Source organism: Temnothorax americanus, unplaced genomic scaffold (genome assembly GCF_048541705.1).
Source record: "Temnothorax americanus isolate GAGA-0224 unplaced genomic scaffold, ASM4854170v1 Scaffold18, whole genome shotgun sequence".
Taxonomy (NCBI): domain Eukaryota; kingdom Metazoa; phylum Arthropoda; class Insecta; order Hymenoptera; family Formicidae; genus Temnothorax; species Temnothorax americanus.
In genome coordinates this window covers 3,186,726-3,205,424 of record NW_027509318.1, presented here as the reverse complement: position 1 = coordinate 3,205,424, position 18,699 = coordinate 3,186,726, and the positions used below count along the sequence as shown (strand labels likewise).

At 36.9% G+C, this 18,699-nt stretch overlaps 2 protein-coding genes across 7 annotated transcripts in view; one reads left to right on the top strand and one right to left on the bottom strand.

Moving 5' to 3' along the window:
- Nucleotides 1–18,699, bottom strand: part of LOC143896247 (alkaline phosphatase) — a 178,288-nt gene that overhangs the window by 64,932 nt on the left and 94,657 nt on the right. The window lies entirely within an intron of this gene.
- LOC143896251 (caspase-1) overlaps nucleotides 1–18,699 on the top strand; it is a 112,311-nt gene that overhangs the window by 82,417 nt on the left and 11,195 nt on the right. For all 5 annotated transcript variants that reach the window (XM_077403967.1, XM_077403966.1, XM_077403968.1 and 2 more), the window contains 2 exons: nucleotides 11,411–11,586; nucleotides 16,651–16,771. In XM_077403967.1, the coding sequence (XP_077260093.1) occupies nucleotides 11,411–11,586; nucleotides 16,651–16,771 (297 nt within the window). The remainder of the gene's footprint in view (nucleotides 1–11,410; nucleotides 11,587–16,650; nucleotides 16,772–18,699) is intronic.

Here is an 18,699-nt window from a genome sequence, read left to right as displayed (position 1 = left end):
GCCGCGGAAAGTGAGGCGGAAAGTCTGATGATTACGGAACTTCGCGCTGGATAAGAAAAGTTTTCGCGCCTTCGTCTCAGAGCGCGACACGATGCGCTCTATCAAGCCATATTCATTTACCACTCGCTTCGAAATTCTAACCGTCGCGCGATCGTGTAACATGCATGCATTCGGAGGCTTTTCGCTCCCGCAAATGATATAATTCGAGAGAGAGAGCATATAAAATATCTAGTGAGATAAACAAAAAGTATTACTACAAGTACTAGTCTCACGAGACTTAAATTTCGAGCAGATAACAAACGCTGCTGGTTGTACGAGACTAATCTGTCAGTCGAGTTGATACGAAGAAAAATATAAGAAGAGAGAACGCCAAAACTTGGCTGCACACACACACTCACTCACACACAAAATTTTTTAGCAAATTTTTGTTCGCTACTTCCCTCGGGAGCAACTAAAACAGACTTTCCTCAAACTCCGCTTTCCGCCGATATGAGGGAAACAACGGCGGTAAACTCGGAAGCAGGAAAATCCGGTCGGATTCTCTCTTGCCGATAGACTTTACACGTATTCGATTACCGAGTCGAAAGTAGCGGGTGTATCGGAAGAAAGCGCGTTCGTTTACTTTGGGAAGCTGATGCGGTCAGGGCATGTTATAACTGTGCTGTCGCATAAATAAACTGCGCCGCTTCGTACTTTGCGCGGGGCTACCATTGCACCCCGCCGGCCGGTATCAATGCTTTAATTTTGTCTGGCAGCGTTCCATGTAAGCCGAAGCGAGCGGGTTTCCTCTTTTCAGAAGTTTCACGAACGCGAATCGACTGCCGAATGAGGACCGAACTTTTCAATTGAAACGGTCCGCGTGTCGTTGTAGCTCCGGCTTTTCTTCTTTTCTTCCCATTCATCAGCCAGCAATGCGAGAGGTACACGTTGCACTGCCGCCGTTTTTCTCCTCTTGTATCAATGATTCTTACTTCTCATCTAGATTGTCACGGTGCGATAAGACGATAAGATATGGTCTAAATATAGAGAAGATTGTCTATCAAATCTATATAAAGTTTTTTTTTTTTAAGACATATACTAACTTGATCGATAAGAAAAGCATTAGGTGCTAGAAAAAGCCGGAAATGCTATTCGATAAAACTCGAAAAATAAATATAATTCAGAAAGTTATTTATTTATAAATATTTACGATATTACGGTTATAGATGAGAGAGCAGAAAATGTAAATTGAAGCTTTCTATCGCGGAGACGTATCAAGTCTCGTTCTCCGCGAAGAAAGTGCATATCTTTTAAACTCCATTTAACAGAGGCTATAAAGGTAATTAATAGTCATAAAATGAGGATTAAACTTGTTCGCAGAAACTTGCTGATAAATTATATTGCTTCATAGCGCATTGATTTATTCGCAATGCTGTACTTCAACGAGTGTACTCAGTGTATAAAACATCGCTATCGTGGCTTTCCAATGCCAAAAACAAACTTTTCCCGCGTCGCAGTCGAGTGTGCCGGCGTGGCAGATGTCACACTGCGGAGTAACGCGACACATGCGACGGCACACACGACGGCACGTTTCGTCGCCGTCTTTCCGATTTCGCCACACGCTGCCGACACGGCAGCCTGCCGTACGGCCGCAATCGCAAGATATTGCGGCGGAAGACAGGTAAACATTTGTGCGACTCCCGCGAACGGCGGCGACGCGGTGCAGCGCGGCGCGAGCGCGCGCGACGATGCGCCGGCACGTAAAGCACTCTCGATGTTTGCCGACACTTCTCTGCCGAAAAGCGCGATACCTGTCGCGATAGCGTCCCTTGACAGGCTCGTCAACGCGGCGGCGGCATCCACTTACCCAAGTTGCAGCCGGCAGCAGCCTTGCGCGGAAAGGACTCTATGTGTATATACGCGTCCTCGAAGAGCAGATAGGTTTTCGAAGTTACCGTGTCAAGTACAAGCATCGTGAACATTCTACTTCGGATAAGTGGATGCTATCGTAGGAAGGAGCCGAGTGTCGTTCCCTCTGCTAATGTCGTCTCCGCGTAAGTAACTCCGATACACCAACAGAGAATAGACGGAATTTTATACTTCTTCCCGTTTGGCGATCCGTACGTTTCTTGACAAACTCGTTAAGACAGCTATTTTTCGACATAGTCGATAACTTCGTACTGGCGTATATATATAACGGGTTTATATACACTCGAAACGTACGTTTCTTGTGCCGATACGTCAAAGGCAGATATCTTGAAATGAGAATATTTTACTTCGGGTAAGAACATACTACTGCGCTCGAAGTTTCCGCGTTACATATTTCCTCGTGTTACACACGCTTCCGTATAATACAGTGACTTAATCACGCTCTAACATTGCGCAAAACGCACCACTGCATCTACTTCGGTCTATATTATACAATATTAGACCATTTCAATGCTAAGTCACTTCTGACTTTAGACTGTAATGCTTAAACTAGTTCTATTGCCTACCTGCTTTGTAAGATCATAAATTACTCTTCCACTATTTCAGTCAGTACCGTAAATCGTAAATTACTTTGAATTTCAATCAGAGTTGTAAGACCTACTTAAACTTCCATGTTTAGCAAGTATGTATTATATTATCATGTTTCTTTTGAATGTATATTGAGGAATTACAATTGTCGTAAGTCCGAAACAGATGATATTAACCCTTTGACCATGGCTGAGCTAGACGTGGAGCTATACCACTGAACGCTTATGTCGCAGAATTTCGACTAAAAAACGCGAACGATCCTTCGATGAAACAAATGCAGATAAAAATAATTGAAGACATCCTTGCTTGACACAAACACTGGGTGCTCTCTCACTATAGTAACGTTTTTATCTCAAAAACCCGTTTAGAAAGAAGTCACTATAATGGTGTCTTGCTTCAAAAAATTAGATTAGCGGGAAATCATTATAATGTACTAGCCAACGGGTAAGAGAACAAATCGTATTCATATCTACTTTTTTACAATGTCAATAACTTACAATAATTTAATAAATATCTATAACGTAATATTTTCCAATATACAAACTCAAAAAAAGGAATAATTACAGCTTAAGACGATACTTACAAATTGCAAGTTTGATTCTCATGGTGAATAAACATTTCGTAAACGAGAGAAAGGACGCGAGGGAACCCACACACACACCGTCATACCGCGTCACCCTACTCCATAGATTGGAAAAAGTTAGTTTACATACTGCGCGCACTGTGATATGTAGACTTCGCTTGTAAAAATTCAACGTTGCTTCGAGTCGACTGGCGACAATTTCCGGTTTCACCAATGCGCGGCCACTGCGGCATCATAAACGTCGGGATGTCGGGATCGCAAAAAGCAAAAGTAAAAAACAAAAAACGAAAAAGAGAGATGGAAAAAAGGAGATTGAGAGAAAAAGAGAGAGAGACAAAAAGAGAGAAGAAAGGGACAAAAACAAATTCAGGCAAATTGTTTGTATTTCGAAATTCCGCGTAGCGCGTGCAGCTGGAGTCTGATTACAATCGTGATATTCAGTTGAAGTCGACAATACGCGGCACGATGCAATGATCTCGAACGCGGCGACCACGAGAGCGCGGGATCCGCATCCGCGAACGCGACGATCCCGTTGTGTATCGATGGAGCACGATGGCGCCAATCACCCGCGATGCGCATAACAATACACAACGCATGATTTAATAATTCCACGCGCGCGCACATGGGTCGCCTTCTGTCAAGAAAGATTCGTTGCCAGGCTGCCATGCTGCAGTTCGCCACGTCGTTGCGGGTTTCCCCGTTTTGTCATCCTGACCGCCAGCGAGATTTTTGCATGTTTCGAAAGAATGATTGCCCGCAATTTGCACCGGACCGCTCGATATTGCGGAGAGGGTTTCTTACCGGTAATAAAACAAGAATACTCTCCCCGTTTCCGAGAAGCTTTCAAGAAAGAACCTTTAAGGATGTTGAAAAAATGATTGAAAACCGTCGTTTGCTAATTCGCTTGTAGATTACCTACTCTAATTTATTATATTTATTGTATATTATGAGATAGAAGAAAAATTGTGACAATAATGTATCGCAGAGAAACAAATAGTTTTATTTAAAAACTGATCCTTCTTAAAAATATGATGGACTTAACTTTAAAACTAAATTGCTTTTATCTCAGCATAAAAAATATTTCTCTGAGAAATAAATAACGGTCGATAATGACGTTAAAAAAGTTATAAATTTATATTGATAGCACTCGCTATTCACATAGCAATGCTTAATGAATGCGCATAATTGACTTAAAAATAATACCAAATTTATTCATGAAAATATCAGCGATATTGACGAGTACGTTGATCGCTCCTACTTTAGCAATATTATCACGAGAAACATCTCGTATTCATAACAAATAATTTATTAAAAGCGCGTACGTGGAGTATGATCTAATGATAATACAATATTAACTGCGCATACATATAATAATACGGAGAATTGCAGTAAAATTCTGTAAGAAATATACGAAGTGAAAAAAATACCGCGATTAACAAACATTTCAGGTGCTTGAGATAACTTTCCATTGTGTACCATAAATGCGATATTAATCCTCAAATGTGATCAAACATACGTAGCCGAGAACGAGCGCTCTCTGTTCTTCTCTATTTTATCTGTATACAAAAGCGTAAAATCGTGCGCGCGTTACGAGGCAAGATTGGCCTCGGGGTAATAATGTTATACCACATCGCGCAGCTCGGGACTGTAATGCTTTAATGCGCAACGGATTAAAAAATAGCCAAGATGATCTTTCGGAGAACAAGAGCAGCATCAGCGGCGTGTTGAATTTCCACCTAACGTATTATTCCCCCCGGAATATAAAGCGAACGAAAAGGGCGGAGATACGTAAGCTACCCTTTTCGAATTACGCGAAGCACGATATGAAACTCAATTACACAATAACTCAGCTCTTATCCGGTTACACCGGTAGCTTATTCGCCTTAAGAGTCGTCAATATCCACATAAGCCGAGTCGAAACGTGACGTCAGAAACGAGAGAAATACTCGCGAGCGATTCTTGCGACTTATGTCCACGCGAGTTACTCTTTGTCAACAAAACCGTTTTGGCTCGATAAAGCAGGATCGTAAAATGTACCACAAATTCTATCGTCAGCCTAGCACGTCAAGCGGAAACGCAGGTTTCTTTTCTAGAAGCGTTTCGACAACCACATTGTCAACTTCCATCATATTCATAAAAAAGTTTCCTTTTCCTTCTTCAATAAATTTTGGAAAATAAATTTTTATTTTCGGCGTTTTATCGCCAACATTTTATGTCGAAAGATAACTTTTGGGTAAATAATAATTATGAAAAAGAAATAATTTTAATTCCACAGAAAAAATACAAATTCCAAATATTAAAATATTGCCCTTGTCATTTATATTAATTAAAATTTTGGCCGATAGACCGTGTACGTAAATCAAATAATGTCATATATTACTCTTACATACTTTACAATTTATATAATTGTAACTCTCTGTATATTCAGCGAACGAAATGAGATATTGTCGCGCGACTCGATCAGAATCAACTATTAATATAAAACGGAAGCAAAATGGAAAATTATGCCACTGCTCAACGCCGATAGATATTTTCGCGGATTTTACATTGGTTACACTATCTGCGCCATCTATTTTTCTTCCTCTTGCGGGGAATTCATCCAAAACTCGCGTGCATTAGCGTTACATCAAAAGCGCAAGAATATTAATCTATTATATCGCTTTACTGTCTATATTTTCCCAATAAAATGATATTCGTTCTATTTCCGTTTGATCATCCACGCGCAAAGATAAACGATAATCTCGATGAGGCTCGCGTTAGATTTATTTATAATAAATGGCAAGATAGAGAGGGATTTAACAACTTGTCCAATGCGCTTTCGAGCAACGTATTTCTAGGATGAAAAGTTTTAACACAAAAAAGTATATAAGCTTAAAATAATTAAAGAGTTTTTATTTAATTACATTTAATCGTAATTTAATCGTTTTTTATAGCTATTATATATTAAATAAAATTGAAAAATGTGTGTTATCGGTTATTTTTAAATACTGATTTCAATCCTTGATAGTTAATAATTTTCAGTTTCGTTTAAAAGGGCGTTTATTTTATTTTCAATGTGTAATTTAAGCAGACTGAACGTAAAGAATTTCCCGGCTATTCAAGAATGCTTTCGATGACAAAATGAATAATTAGATGAATAATTAGGCGAAGGGTGGAATAGCGCCGTAAAGTGAAGTAATACTGAACCTTACCGAGAGCCCGTTTAAGTGTAACGAGTTTAAAACTTGGTGTGTAACTATTTGCATTTCCTTAGTATAATCTACCTGATGCATATTACTCGTTTATACGCAGATTTCATTTATTCAGCATCGATATTTCATTGATAACTTGTAGCGATCCTTTCTACAATTTTAATTCGAATATATCTTCATTAAAAAATATTAGGTAAAAAAAATTTCACCTTTTATTTTAAATGTAAAATGTGTAATATATATTTGTATTTTTTTATTATATAAATAGTAACGAGATACGCGTACATGCGTACAAAATTTGTCTTTATGTTTTAAATGTTATAATATACAATAATTTTATCTTTGCGCTTTTCTCACGGATATCTATAAAGTATATGTTTTATCTGTTATTTCAAAATTTATTGCTTTTAGCAACACTTTGTAACCAAAAAGTGTATATGACATGTAATTCAATATAAATAAGAATTTAAATAAAATTAATAAGGCAGTGGAGAGAGGTGATGGATGTAAATGTAAAAAGTTTATGAACGTTCGTTTAAAAAATGCCTTTCAAACCCTAAGGAGAAGAAAATAAACGAGAGAATCAATCAATCAATTAAATAAATAAATATATATATATATATATATATAATAAATATTTAATTTTTAAATATATTTTAAAACAAAATGCCTGATATTGAAGTTTTTGCAAAATAAACATTTTTCATATATAATAAATAATTTTCATATAATTTAATAATTTCTGTATATAAATGTTTAATATCGAGCAAAAACGTAAGCACGTGTTAATTCTTTTAATAAAAAATATAAAATTCATATAATGAAATATAAAAACTACTACTTCTCTCTCAAAAGACTTAATTAAAATATATATTCATGAAGTTGTAAAATATAAAATTAAATTATCTTTCACATTTTCAAGAAATAAAAATTTGTTGTTAATCGTTTTATCATTTATATAAAGTTAAAAGTTCTGGATTTAATAAATTCAGTTTTTTGGAAAAATAACGTTAATCTCAGCTCTCACATAAATTAATTTTAAATTGATCAAAGGATTTAAAAATAAAAAACAGTTTGAACAACAATCTTATGCAAATATCATTATCCATAGAAGCAGCTATGTAGAGTACATGTTCTTTGAGCGTTGCGTCTTCAAAATTTCAAGTATCGTGAGGTAAACGTCAACAAATTCAATTCCCCTTTAGACTAAAACGAAATCAAGGAACGCAGATATTGTCGGAAAATGTGTCAACCGTGCAATTCTGTCACGTTTCTCGAACAACTCATGCGGCCGCGACTACCCACGGATACACCATAATTATTCGCATCTCTTAATTCACGTAATTCACACCTTCTCCAGTCTTGTAACATGAAAGGATGACGTTGCCACTGTTCGCATATTCCGCGCGAGTATTTTGCACCTACCTCACCGAGCATACTCGCCAATCTTCCCGAGGTGCACAGCCAAGCATCGTGAACCTTCCCTTGAATACAGATTACTCTCGAACACTGAATTTTCCTCATCAAAACTCTAAATGGAAGGCGCGTCTCTTTGTATCTCTCTGCCTGTCGCTGCTAAACATCTCGGCGAGTAAACTTCTGTCGATACTTGTTAATATGTAACATCCGCAACGTCAGCGCATTATTAGCCGTAAAGATTACAAAACTTTGTCCAAATGACTTTATAGAACATCTCTTCATTTTCAAAACCATTCGTTCCATTTATATCTCGACGTCGAAACAAACGGTACTCTTTCCCGATGTGACCTCCGGTCTGGTATACCCACATAGTGGAGTGAAGATACGAGAGATATCCAGTTCATCCCGCACACTCGCCATGCGGGGTTGGTTCCACTTACCGAGAACTATCAGCCAGCGCTGGTATTAAACTTTCGAATTTATAGCGCGCGTCGTGGCTATATATCGATCGAACGCGAGGGGCAACCCATCGCCCGCACCTTCATCGGATATAATATTTCGCTAGAATATTATTAGCAAGAGCTTCATCGAGTTGTTAACTGCTCGTGTACCGCTGCACTGTACGCCGAGCTGAATTTACAACGCGCCGACTGTTACTTCGGGTTCGGGCGATTTATACTTCGCTCGAATGACGGCGATATCTACACGTCGGGACCACCTTGAATTATGACGGAGTAAAAACGGGAGAGAATGCTCGTAGTTCGTGTTTGTTCATGGATATGGTTTTTGATAGATGATGCTAGCGAATGAAGTTCAATGGAGCAGCAAAATTGTTATTATTTTCAATCGATGCGTTGGGTTGTGGTATTTTCTTTATGTCTCTTATTGGAATTATGAAATTTACTGATTTTGTACATTAACAGTATAGATTATTATTATTGTTGTTATTATAACATCATAAATCTAGTTAATCAAATTTTGAATAATCTTTCCGTAAAAAGTATAATGAATTTTTAATGCATATTTTCTTGTAATTCTAACATTACAATAATCGATCTTTATTTTCTAAATGCATCATGTTGAAGAAATCACGAAAGCATCATGAAAGAATTAAAATTATTGAAAATAGTTGGCATAAAGAGAAAATTACAAAGAAATATGAATATTATATAATGAGGTTCATCGACCAGTTTATATTTTACGACCAGTAAATATTTTCCCTTTCTTTACTCGAAAATACGTAACAAAGGGTACAGACGGTAGTTAACGAACACAAAAGAGAAACAACGCTACGGTCACGAGAGATAATATCAGATAATTACCTACCGCGTAAGGGGTATTTTACTCGATTATTTTTTTATATCTGTATAACGACATTAAGCCAATGGTAGCTACATGATCGTTACATGTGCAGGACGGTACTATGATGATTTCTTCACGTGATATAAAATTCTTTTTCTTCTTCAAACGGGATCGTGAGAAGCCCGAGTAAATTTCTGTTACGGTCCACGGCAAATTCAGAGGGAAATGCGTCCCTCAAAGGAAACGGCAGCGTCATTTCACGTAATCACACAAAGTTTTTTGCGAAACATTTTCCTGCCCGCACATCATGTGTAACTTACGAGCTGAATATGCCGCACGTCGATTTTGCAGCTCCCCATGCCTTTTATACGGTTTATATCCAACTCCTTAATTACACCAGCGCCGCAGGATTGCCGGACCGAGGCGCAGTGCGGATTAATTGGATTATCGACCGTCGTTGGGCATAACGTTTTCGCTCGAAAACAAAGATCGATGTTTCTGGCGAAGGGTTGAGAAGGGTCTTTTGGGGATCCACCACGCATCCGTGACTTTTCTGCCTTTATTTAAAAAAATTAAGGCAAATTTCTGCGTAAAAGTCGAAAAAGAGTCTCGATCAAAATGTTCAATAATTTTATCATATTTCATTTGCTAGTTTCCAATGGTGGAAAAAAGTAAATAATGTTTAATTTTGTGAAAAGAAGACTGCAGAAAGAAAAGGAAAGAGCACGCACCAGGCGGAAATAGAAGAGAGTATACACTCGCAAATTCTTGGATTTTCAGAAAAATGGAGAAAGGATTAAATTCGTGAAGCTTTCATAAAGTAATACTAAAAGAAATATATATTTTACATTTTATTATATTTTAAAGCGTTTGTTCTATGTGCAGTAAAGGATAAGTAATTAATAACGGAAAGAAAAATAAGCACTGATATAATCCAACCTATTATTCCCAATACGTAAACGATGTGCTTTCTTTTGTTACACAACGTTATATTAGGCGATATTTTTGCATATTCATGATTCCGCTATAAAATTTAGAGATACGTGAATCTCGCTTATACAATTTGATTGTGATAAGAAAAAGAGTAAAATGAGCCGCTGAAAAGAATCCTGTCATAATAAAAATCAAACAAACCACTAAGAAAATAGAATCGTAACAAACAAGATTGATAACACGATGGAAACGATGGAAATAGTAAAAACGGCAATATCTGAAAATATTACACGTTCACGATACTGCACGGTTATACAACAACGGTATACGTGCATACGGTGGCATAAAAAGAATTTTTTATGCATATCCACCAAGTTCTCTATTGTTTACGTGTAGTTTTATATTTTTTTTCCCCCGACAACATGGAGAAGGGAAAAAAATATTGCTTCTTTCACACGGTTTACCATTATTTCGTTCTGATAAAATAACAACCACAGCGATGTAATCACTGATACCTGCTGTGAACATCATAATGTTCATTATAATAAACAACCTCTGATGTTGTTATCCTAGATATGCGGAATTAATAAATCTTTCCATTAAAACCGTCACGAAAATTACATACGTGTCTCCGGCGATTTTGTTTTGAAAAAAATGCAATTTCTGACCATTTTATTGACTTCACAAAAATTATAAAGCTATGATGAGAGAGAGAGAGAAAAAAAAAAGAAAGAGAGAATAATACATAGCTGGTTTTGCGTAATAAAAATTTTTATTTCACGCAGGCGACATATAAACGACATTTATTATAAAATGAACGTTTATATATCTATTCGCAATTAATCTCCTACACAAAAGCGTTCAAAAGCACAAAGCCAATTTAACCGAAGCCGGAAAAAAGACTGATTATTTTCATGCTCTCTAAAAACGAAAACGGACCGTACGACCTATATTCTGTTCCATAAAAGCAATTCGTTTTATAATTGCTGAGATGATTTTGTATATACTGTTCTTTTTTTCCTTTTTTTTTAAGACAAAAGCATTCCACTTACTGGCACGTCATCTGAATAAAATGTTTTGTTTTAATACTCTCAGTTTTACTTCTCATATAACGCAATTCAAGAAAATTCATTTACCTTTCAATGTACATCGTAAAAAGAGCTAGATATAATTCTTAACTGTCTCATGATTCACGATTACAACTTGTTTAGCGGGCCTTAATAATAAATTACTTGGTGCAATTTTGCTTCGAGGAAACTTCATTTAATTCCTTTAATGCCTCGTCGCGCAAACCCGGAAGCTGCACGTACAGCCGTTCGTATAGCGTTTTCGACCCGCCGCGCCGGGAGGAAATTCGCAATGCAGCGAACAGTATCTGCACAATCTCACCTCGACATAGTTTGTTTGTGCACAGGCTATTAGGCCAGACCGCGTCCGACGACTATTAGCGTCCACCGCGAGGAATTAATTAATCCTTTCATTAAAGCCGCTACGGAAGACCACACGGATGCCGACTGCCTGATCGTGGTCGCAATGTCACACGGCGAATCGGGTCTATTGCATTCGACCGACAGCCTGTACCCAGTCGATATGCTGTGGGCTCCCTTCACGGGCGATCGATGCTCCAGCCTGGCCGGGAAACCGAAGTTGTTCTTCATTCAGGTACGCCTATCTAACAGATCTGCCGCATGTACAAGAATCGAGCCGATGAATCGTACGTATACGCCACCCGTGTGTTCGCGGCGAACAATGAGCGATTCCGCGAAGAAGAGAAGCCACTTTCCACTTTCATTCACTGCGGACGATCGCCCAAGTGATGGATCGACCCAAATGAACTGTCTAAGCGATGTTACATGCTGAGTAATTCGCGAGAGATTTATACGGATCATGTGAAGTGAATTATGGGTTAATATAGGCTATTGTACAGCCTGGTGTTGAAGTTAATTGTGCTTTCCAGGATAGGCGCGGCTCTCAGGTACTTGAATACCTTTCTTTTCATAGTTTGCCTTGGCGAAATGACTCGCAGAGATATCAAAATCTTTATTCGCACAAATACTTTTACTACAATTATATTGGTTTATATTATTTAAATTTATAAGTGTACTGCGGTGTGAATGTTTTCGTGGTGAATCAAAGTTTGATGCACATTCAAATTACCCGGTAGATAATTTATTTAAGATACCTAATAAAAAATGCGTATCGTGTAGAATCATTCCTATGATTTTTGCATTGGCCACATTTGTGTTTCACGAAAATCTAGTTGTATTGTAATAACGTTAGAGGGACAAACAAAACGCGAGAGCAAAAAAAAAAAGATTATTACGTTTTCCGCGCGGTTGGTTTTGATATACAATATTCTTGCGCGGCAGATATAAATTTAGTTAAATGCGATTGTATATTCCGTGCGCTCGTAACGTAACGTAATAGCAAGAGCGATATCCATGTCGGTTATATCCTGATCGGAAAAACGAAAAAAAATCATTACATTATTTTACAAATTTGACATACAGAGTAGCCAAGAACTATCGCTATTTGTTTTACTCGTATATATAGATTTAAATTTGATTTGGAATAGACGACATATATATAAGAGTAAAACAAATAACGATAGTTCTCAATTACTCCTGTATGTCAATTTTTGTAAAATAATTTGTTTCGCTTTTCCAATCAGGATAACCGACATGGATATCGCTCTTGCTATTACGTTAAGAGTTTATCAAATATAATCAAATATTTGATAACTCTTGATTTTGATTGACTCGCTATTCAAAGACGGGAGAGATAGTTTAACAATTTTAACTTGCGTTTCACCGTTTCTAATTCTTCTAAGAAACAGGGTTATAATACCCATTATCGATATCCATTACCCGCGTATTTTTCATTAAGACTGTAATGGCAAAGTTTTCTTCTGATTTTTCTGTAATTGTGTTCTAACGGATGAGAATAGACGACGTCGAAACTGATGATACCAGAATGGATGGCCATTCCGCGAGAGTCACGGAAAGAGGGAGTCAACTGTAAATAGGACCCTCGTGTCGCAACGGGGGATGACGTATAATTGCGACGATCATCCGCGTTTCAAAAATGCATCAGGTTGACGCAGCCGCGGTGTAATTCCGACAACAATGCCGCGCTAGATCTAATTCTTTCTCCGGGCATAATCCTACCGAGATCGTTTTCCATTTAGAGACACTCCCCATTTATCTGCCTCACGACGATCTCCGAGGGATTTGCGGGCTCGCGCACATTAGTGCACCGTCGGGTTTTTAGCGGGCGCAGCCAATGAAATATGTGCATTCTGCGATGTAATGGAAACTGTTCGCGCGCTAGAAATGCAGAAGTAATTAAGATTACTCCCCGTCCATCCTCGCCGGAGAAAAAGAACGGTGGCAAAAACTGTTATTTGCATAATTCCCAAAGTAATGCGAGCGGCGTGCATCGTTTCGGGGATTTCGGCCACCGGCCGAATTAAAAACTGCCGAGCGAGCGGAGCTATTCGTGTCGCGCAATATTCTATACAATTGTTTTTTTCCCCTCTTTTCCATTTTTTTTCTCCTTTCCATTATTTTGTCCGCGAGCATTTCCGTCATGCTCGCTTTCCGCGCCCGCTCGATGTGCAAATGTTTAGTCGGCCGAATGCTCGAATATTTTAAATGGTGGAAACACGCGTTCTTCTACGCATGTTATTATCCGCTTTTATATTCACGCGTGACATTTGTACGCGCGTATACATATTCAAGTGACAGAAAAAAAAGATATAGACGATATAATTTCATTGTGAGATATGAGCTATACAATCACATTTATCTGAGGTGACGTGTACGATTATGTGACATTAGAATTATACACACAGGCAGGGCTTATCAGAGCTCTTACACTATCGCCTATGTCCTGTTTAGCCCAATTTTCTTCAAGGAGGGATGACTTAAACCATTATGTTAAGAAGTATAGCTGGACTAGGGATTGATTTATTAAACTAGGTAAAAATTGTGTGGAAAGATTAGTAAGATTATGGAGTGATGAGTTGGACACCACCAAAACAAAGATATTGGTGAGTTTATAAGGAAAAATTAGTAAAAAAAAAAAGTGAGAATTATATATATAGAAGGTTAGAAAGTAGAGTAGTTGGTTAGACTGTACAATACATTATGTGTGAATGATAAATTTAGTAGTGTATGGTATGAGTGGCATTTAAGAATTTTTTTGTAGACCAAGTTCACTTCCTGGTTGTAGCTGAAGTTAATAAATTATTATACAGACAGGCAGGGTTGCCACTCGTCCCGATTTTTCAATATTTGTCCTACGTCCCGACAGGATGACAGCTGGGACGCTGAATGTCCCATTTTTTAGAGAGCAGTTTTAAATTATTTTGACAGTCATTTTGTGACTTTGTTTTCTGCATGTAAACAGGAACTATAATGTTCCGAAAACCGATATTACTAAATATTTCTGCTGAAGATAATCAGTATTGATCAAAAGTATAGGTAAATATCTTTAAAAATGTAAAGGAAACGCGAAGCTATGTGATTTATCAATTGTTATAGGTATATCTAGCGCTTTGAACATTTCATCATCTAACGCATTTGTGCAGAGCAAGTATTTTTCTACATGTCACTAAAATGGATAAATATTAGAATAAAAAACCATACTAATAAAAAGATAAAACATAGATACTATGCATACTTGTAAATGTTTCCAGTTATTAAACTCCCTTCTTTCTAATTAAAAGTCTCAATTTCTGTTAAAGAAAAGATGGTAACCCTGTATATAGGAAAATCTAATTTCCAATATCGTGGAAAAAAAATGAAACGCAACAGAAATATTTTATCAAATATCAGAAAAAAGCGAAAATTCATTCCTGCATATCTTCATAAAAACGACTTGTAAGTAGCTTTCGGTCATATAAAATCGCCGATTGGTATATCATCAGTCGCGACAAAATTGCGGAGATAGTTCGGGGACGATCCATCAAGAACAACTATTCCGACAATGATTGTAATTTACTTTGTAACAAAAGAAAAAAGACCGGAAGACCAACTTACTGGATATCTTTCGAAATTACAGCTTCCGTCCCAAATAGAGTTAGAGGATCGATGATCCCAAAGATAAAGCGCAGCGGGGATAAATGAGCGCGATAAAGTTAGCGCTCGTAACGATCGAAATGATTAATAATTTGGTCTCGGGTCTCAAATGCGCACGCGTGCATTCGAAAGCCTAAAATGGGTAATCATTCGCAAGACTCAATTATCTTTATTATTAGACTCACGCCAAAGTCGGTCGAATCGATTATTTCGAGAGCAAATCTGGATGAGTTTCGATCCTCTCTCAACGTATAAACATATATCTAACCAATTTGTTTCTATGTAAACGCGGCTATAATCAATTGCGAGCTAATGATTCGCCCGATACCCATATGAAATGTTAACGTGATAGAGATGTGATAGAGAGTTATAATACAGAAATTATATACAGATGAGATTATTGTAAATTGCGAGCGATGTAAATTGTATGGACGCACAAATTCTGGCTGCGTTATCTATCGAAACTAACGGGCCATTTTCTGTACACTTGAAAGCTGTGTGCAGCCACGGCAGCCTCAAGTAAGTAGCCTCGATATTTCTTGCTGCGCTTCGGTTCGAGTCGCTCGTCTTTCGTTAACGACGCTGTAAACATCAATAGATCTGCGTGTAATTGTCTCGTACGTTCTATTACCAGTTTACCGTTCCAAAGAAAAGTAATTGCAGCACTTGACTGTTGGCCATTAAATATTTAGCTCTTTAATATATCAAACGGTCGTAGCGCCGTTTTTACCGTAACTGTACAATTTTCGTCAGAGAAAACAAGATCTGCTGAATACAGAAGCTGTAGCTTATATCAATTTCTCTCAAGTCTTTGACATTAATATAGTGTAAATTACTATTTAAATAACACAAAAATACGCGTGTATCGGTTATTTAAATCTGAAATAATTAAATAAGTCTGTTATCAAAAATTAATTTAATAATTTATATGTTACACGTTAAGCAAAAATATATTTTAAAAAATAGCAGCACTCCGTAAACAACATTTGCTTGTCTGCGTTAGAAGAACAGATTGTCGAAATAAGGATTAATTAATTGTTTTAGTACGTGCGATTGAGAGGAATGTGCGTTCGATTCAAAAGTCGAAACGGGAGATATTGAAATTAATAATCTAACAGTTTATTATGTTCCGATATTTTTGTTGATATTACGATTACGGATTGAATATTGCTCCCGAAGGACTGAATATTTTATAATATCTGTATTGCAACTCTTTTTCATGTTTATGTAGTTTCATGTTTATTTAATTAAACAGCCGCTAACGACTCATGTTGCATATTGATTTTTCCGTGTTAACAACGAGAATCTGGAACGCGAGAAAGATATAGATATAGATTATTCAGTTTTATACTCTATATGTATAAGTAACACTTTGAAGAATTACAGTAACGTAAATGAAAATCGGAATTGTATGTTCGCCGATTGAGGCCCATACATGTATACGTATTGCACGTCTCTCGTTTCGTGAATGTTTTAATAATTTCGCAAATCGAATTACGACGCCACATTGAAGCATGTTAAACAATTCGCGGAACGCTTTTGCATGGAGGAAATCTTGCACCGTCGCGGATCCCATGCATCTTTTACGTGCCATGCCGGGAAACTCTAGTATCGTCGCTCACTCGCGCATTTTTCTTTTCCGCAGGCATGCCGCGGGATGCAACTGGACAAAGGGGTGAAAGTCATGCATGAGACAGATAGTAAGAGAACTACGTACACTATACCCGCCTATGCAGATATCATGGTCGCGTACTCTACTTATGACGGTATGTACAGGCATATGCGCGTAAGTACAAAAGGCTATACAGAACTTTTATCCATCTAATTCTAATTTGTGAATACCTACAAAAAAGTTACTGAACCCCAAAAGTTTTTATTAGTAAATTGCTGGTATTATTTCGTTGAACAATAATAAATATTTAAAAATTAGAAGTACGCGTTAAAAAAAATAGGATTATACACAGTAATATTTTCTTATAAACAAAATTTATAAGAAAAAATTCAGGACTTAGAAAGTTACTTTCAATAAATTGAACGCAAAATGCTTAATCAATGCTTAATCATTATATTATTAAGAAAAATGTAATTCAATTTATTCAAGCTAGAAGCGACTTATAGTTACGGCGATACTCATTTGCTTCCACTCATTACATACGATATAAGTAAGCAAAAGTATATCGTCCAATTCTTTTTCATGTTTACGAAAAGTATTCTAGATATTCTATTACCCTTTCTGTACACGCATCATATCTTCGTCTCACAATTTTCTTTGAACAGCATCAATTTTGTTTCATTTATTTATATAAATCTAAAAATTTTTTAGAAGGAAAGAGTATACGATAATTCTGAATCACTTTATACGTACAAACAGTTACATCGAGTAGCTGCTATCGCGTATAAATGCACGCGTAAGCTCCATTTCGATGCAGCCCGTCCCAAGATAATGCAGGGAATCTGAACGAAAGCGGCGTTTCAGTGTGACGAAGAGTTATAGGACTGTCGCGCGCGGATAATCCAGTCCTGGACTATATATTTCCCGACATGCTTTTCCATTCAATTTTCTGGTGTAAGCATTTACCTGATATCCGTTTGAAACTTTGGCGACAAGGAATTATAATTACGTGAATGAGATTATTATCGTCATTTGTAAGCGATGCAAGTCGAATGAACTATTTATACTATAGAGTGGCATATAGATATAACAGAGTGGCGAGGATAAACTAGAACTTCTCTCAAAATAATAAAAAATAGACATAATAATATGTATTAATACAAATGATGCATATTCAAAATAATTTTTTATGTTTGCAATGTGAAATCATAAAAAGAGATGGTTTCTATAAATTTGACCCTCTTTTTTTTGCTAGTAAAAAATTAACTATGATTTAATATTAATAACAAATCGATCGATGTAAGAAGACCTCTGATTATTTTTTATTTTTATACGTTACGCGTTATTATATGTGTTATGATGTTGAAAATGTGAATAATACATAGACCTGTATAATCTGGATAATATAGAGAGCGGTTGAAAAAATAATGATGCTCACCGCTTGACTGAAGCTATGCAAATAATGAATGGCCTCGTGCACGGTACTCGCTAATGAGGATTTTTACTCAAATTTCAAGCCTTTAGCTAAACATCATTAGTACGTGTAACATAGACATATTTGAGAGCATTTGCAAAGATACTCGATAAATCACACTCGTCGAACACTACGCAAAACAAAATTCTACAATCTATCAAGTTAAACATGGAAGCCACCAAAGAGAACATGCAATATTTTCCCAATCTTTCCTGCTTCGAAAATCAATGAAGCTTATTGTTAGAAAGTACCCAATTTAAGATTTGACCGTTATATTTGTAACATCAAAATTTATACTTAAATGTTCAACGATGTTAAGTAAAATATGAGAAATTAGGAGATCTATCTTTCTATTAAATTTCTGTTGTCGAGGAATCTAATTCGTCCATCAAAAAAATCCGTATTTAAATTTGACGCGTTATACCGAGATACCTATTGCACATTTATTACGTATCATTTCCCCGCATCCTTATTTATATTTCTTACTACTCTTTGTGTTCGTCGCGAATGCCTTCCTGAAGCGCCTGGCGACGCTCAAATTCCCGACGATAATTTCATTGAAATGCATTTCCGTGCCAGTTTTCGTACTCCGCCGAGCGAAAGATATC